We start from the raw sequence: 4,772 nt of genomic DNA, 5'->3' as shown, positions 1-4,772 counted from the left end.
CATCAGATCAAATGATGTCACACTATTCACTGTCAGCAGCTGGTTTAGTCTGTATTTGAGTTGAAACCACAAAGGCACTTCATAAAAAATAACATACATTGAAAATAAAACGTGAAAAAAATGAATATGTTCCAGGTAATGATAATGTTCCAGCCAAGCTCTCCAAAGCATTTATTTGTGTTTGAAAAAATCTTGCATATTTCAGATGTGGTTTTGTTTAAATACTTTTTTATGTTCTTCACTTTATGCTGTAGGCATCTTTTAACCCCTTCAGTGCTTCTTCCTTTGTGATATCTCTCCAGGCCTCTGGAACATCAGCTGGCTCAGCAGTGTATATATCAGCAAATCTGTCATTATATCGTACCAGTACATACTTCCAGTAGTCAGATGACTCTATGCTGGAATCTGGTGGAATGTTCCAGTCTGGATAGTACTTGGTGTACTCTTTGTAAGGTTGAAACTCCCATTTAGTATCTGAGTTTCTGAATTTACGGTCACTGTGCACATCAGTTGTACACAGTGTTTCAATCAGCTTCTCAGTGTCTACATTCCTGACTCTACCGAGACCTTGTGGTCGATGAACAGCTGCATGATGCCTATCGTGTTTTCTTCCTCCAGCCTCACAGGGAACTTTACAGAATGGACATTGCTTTCCACAACCAAACACTCTCTTGAAAAGCTCATCCTGTGGTTTGATTGGAAGTTTGATCAGAGTCTCAGTGATGTCTTCAGACTTTGAGAATTCCTCCTGAAGCTGTTCTTTCAAGTCTTCTATTGACATTTTGAGGCTGTTGATAAATGGATGACATGTGCTTCTGACTTGAAACAAGGTGGTTTTTTCATCCTCCACTGAGATTGAGATGTCTTTAATCAAATACTTCCGCATGTTGCTGATGAGCTTTTTGATGCTTTTATTGTTGTCTGGCAGTTGAACACCACCTGGTCCTTTTGAGGCCTGCTCTAATGCTGCTGTGATTTTATCAACTATGACTTGAAGGTTCTTGTTCTTCAGGTTGCACAAAGTTTTGTCCTCTGACATTTGTTTCTGGATTTGCTGAATTATCCAATCCTTAACATATATTTCATACATAACAATGTACGGGGTAAAAAAACTGAAGTCATCCTGTTGCAGCAACTCTTCCTGAAGGCTATACTGGAAAAAGGAGCGGGAGCTGTACACTGCTGAATGAGAACCTTTCAAAATTTCATCCAAAATTTGTATTCCCAAAGATCTATTGATGTACTCTTCCACAGCAGGTTTGATGCAACATCTGACAAAATCATTTGCTTTGCGCTGACAATCATCTCTATCTTTGTATAGATCAAGAAAATCTGACAAATACTGTCTCTTGTATTTCTCCAGCTGAGTTCGGGGATCATTATCAGACAAGTATTTTCTGTGCATTTTGAGGAATTCCCTTGAGGCAATGCCACAAATGTGAAGTTTCAGGTCAATCCCAAATTTTGCATTTGTTTTGTGATGCTTGTAATTTTGATCGAGGTAGTCATCTATTTTTTCAAGAAGAGCTTTTGTAAAAGAATCATGGTAATCTGTGTTTGCTTTATCAAGCACAAACAATTTGCAAGACTCAATAACTGTGTCAACAAAGTTTTGCAATTCTCCCTTCCACAGATGTTTTAACTTTTCCTTATAGGAGTCTATATGACCATGTTTGGTTTTAAATGGATCCTTCCCAAAATCCTTCAGATCTTTAATATTCTGCAATTCCTCATTAACATTCTGATTTGAGAAATGTCTTCTTAACTGCTCCAGGACACATGCTGCAATATCTCGCTCTTTCAGGCCAGACACATTTTTAGTGGCTTCAGTCCACATCTTTTCAAACTCGTCTGTCAGCTGTTCATCAGACAGTGTGGAGCCTTTACAGTCACTCAGGAGCTTCATGACTTTTTCTTCAATCCTGCCTCTGTATTTCCTCTGAATATCTTGAACCTGTTTTGAACTAATTTTTAGCTCAAGGACACATTCCAATTTATTGTTTGCTGAATGTCGGATTTCCTGAGCAAGACTACTGATACTTTTGAGAAAGTCACTTTTGTATTTTTGTATCAGATTTACATTCTGGTCTTTCTTTTTGTAATAGTTGGTAAGTTTCTCCTTCATTTTTCTTTCTTCGTCTGCTGTTTTATTTGACACCTCAGATTTTTTTGATTCAACAAATGCACTCCAAGTTTGAATATCAGATTCATTGTCAGAATTTAAGATTTCCAACTCTGCTTCTTGTTGCCAGGAGAGGATTTCTTTTCTGAGCTGCCATTCCCATTGACTGAACTCTTTGCAAAGGTTATCATAGGCCTGAGCCACAAGAACGTTTCTGAAACTAAAGATGAAGTTCTCATATTTCACAGCTTTCCAGAGACTTCTCATCCATTCTAGAAAGTCTGGGATCTGTGAGACTTCATTGCTTCCGTTTGTTTTCATTGTCTCCGAAAGAGTTTTCTTTAAATCTGCTACAGCTTCACTGTAACCTGTGTTCACTGGTGCCATCGGAGGGGTTCCATGCCAGAGTCCTGGGAGGTTCCAGTTGTTTTTGTCCATGTCATAGTCCAGCACATCTGTGAATGCTTTAATAGAAGGCTTCCTTTCCATTTCAGCAGCAATTTGTGTCATTTCATTGAGCTGATCCAGAAGATGCTGTCTTTCTGTTAGGTTCTTTGCATGAGCTGAAACTTCAGCAACATTTTGATGCACAAAATGACAAACTGGCTTTTTACCAATTTCTTTCATTCTCAGGAAAGCATGAGCAGCAATTTGCAGGATATCTTTCATTTCTGTTGAGTTTTCCATGGCGATGTTAATAATGGTGACATCACTTAAACCAATGACAAAGGTTGCCATCTGGTTGTCATGCTCATAACTGCCCTCTAGTTCTGCCAGATCAGGAGACTTTAGACCCTCTGTGTCAATGAGAACTATAAAATCACAGTTCAACTCACGTTTCATATCCTCTCCAACTTTGAGGAAGAGCATATAAGCTCCTCTTGTGCATCTGCCGCTGCTGACAGGAAACTGCACACCAAACATGGTGTTGAGGAGTGTTGACTTCCCTGTATTTTGAACACCCAGCACAGTCAGTACTAACAGTCTGCTGTGTTCTCCAACCTTCTTGTGAAGCTCCATCAGCACATCTGTCACCCATCTCTCTGGGATGTTGGAAACATCTCCATCCAAGAGCTCTAAAGGAAATCCATCCAACATCATTTCAGCAGCCAAACCAGGCAGACGAGATATTTCATCAGCAGTGTTTATTGAGCCATTAATTGAGAACTCATAGATGAGTCCCATCTCTCTCATGTAATGCTCTACTCCTAACGAGCTTTCCAGCAAAGCCTGATCTAACTCTGATGTTTGATTTTTGTCTTTTTTCTTGCATTGCTCTTTAAATTTGTAGCGCAGCTCAGACTGTTTGATCCGTGAATGTGTATCAAGCTTAAGTTTCATCCACTTAAGAAAAAAATCTCTTTTCTCCTTGTCACTTGTAGATACAGTTTTAATAAAACTATTCATTCCTTCAGACAGTTTTTGTTTGCTTTGCTCCTTCCTAATTTTTTTTTTTTTTTCCCGTAGTTGGCATTTATACTCTTCAAGGCCTGACTCACCACATTTCAATCTACACTCCTTCTTCTCTAACTGTGATAATCTTTTCCAGTTTTCTCCCTGCAGAGGAAGTTGTTGTTTCTTGTAGTCTGGTATACTCAGCTTCTCAATGTCGACCATGATCTCCTCAGCTGCTTTCTTCTGCTTGTCACTTGTGTTTTCATCCACAGATAGAAGCTCAACGGCTTTTCCAACCATATTAACAATGTTCTGTGTGGCTGATACATCTGGCAGTGAGGTCTTGATGGTTATACAAAGTTTCTCTGAAAACTCTGCTACATTTCTACTTGAGTTTTTAATTTTCACACTGCTTTTTGGTAGCTGTAACTCTTTCAGTGTTTTCTTAACAGACTTGTCCTCTCTAGAGTTTTCCTTGCGATTAACAACCAAGAAGAGTTTGGATTTCACATCTTGAAGAGAAGTCAGAATCTTGTGCTCATTTTCTTCAACTTTTTCCAGGAACACAAAGGTAGCAGTTGACTCTTGAAAAAGAAATTTGAATTGTGCCTCGGACTCACAAATGTCTCCTCTCAAATTGGCAAAGGCAACTGGTCCTGGAAATATGTCGATATTTTCTCTGCCACAGGGAAGGAACCAGCAAACCTCCACCAAACCGTTGGCAATTCTTCTTGTAAGTGCTCCTCCTTTCATATCTCTGTGTATGAAGATGTTCTGATTCTGTTGGCCACAATTGAGAACATGATTCAAAACCTGTGACTTGGAGAGACTACAGTTTTTCAGCCTGACAAAGGTAAAGAATGGTATATCTGCTTGAACAATGCTGTCTTCAACAAATCCTCTTGATTCAGACAAATCCTGTGGACGCCACTCTTTGACGATGTCTCTCAGAGCCCACAGCATCAGAGTAGACTGACTGTTATTAACATGAGGCAACAGCAGTGGGACAGAAAACTGACACATTGACATCTTGAGGGCCATTTCCTGTTGCAAGAAGCTGTCGGCACAAAGAAAGAGTGCAACTATGAGGTCGAGAGGGTTAACAGTGTTGTCTGTGGAGTCATCTGTGTTTTTGTCAAAGTCATTGTTTCCCTCATCACCATCATCATCATCATCATCATCATCATTACCATCATCATCATCATCAGCATCATCACCATTGTCAGATAATTGTGTACAGTTTCTGCATTCTGCG

General features: G+C 39.5%; 1 protein-coding gene across 1 annotated transcript; it reads right to left on the bottom strand.

Annotated features, from left to right (window-relative positions):
• Nucleotides 1–238: 238 nt before the first annotated feature.
• On the bottom strand, nucleotides 239–4,641 carry LOC133977027 (up-regulator of cell proliferation-like; the record flags this gene model as incomplete). Its single annotated transcript, XM_062415169.1, has 1 exon — nucleotides 239–4,641. A coding segment is annotated over one exon (4,403 nt), but the record flags the coding sequence as incomplete, so codon positions are not given.
• Nucleotides 4,642–4,772: the final 131 nt, after the last annotated feature.

This window comes from Scomber scombrus, unplaced genomic scaffold, assembly GCF_963691925.1.
Source record: "Scomber scombrus unplaced genomic scaffold, fScoSco1.1 SCAFFOLD_233, whole genome shotgun sequence".
NCBI lineage: Eukaryota > Metazoa > Chordata > Actinopteri > Scombriformes > Scombridae > Scomber > Scomber scombrus.
Note: the sequence above shows the minus strand (reverse complement) of the source record. Positions and strands in the feature narration are given on the sequence as shown.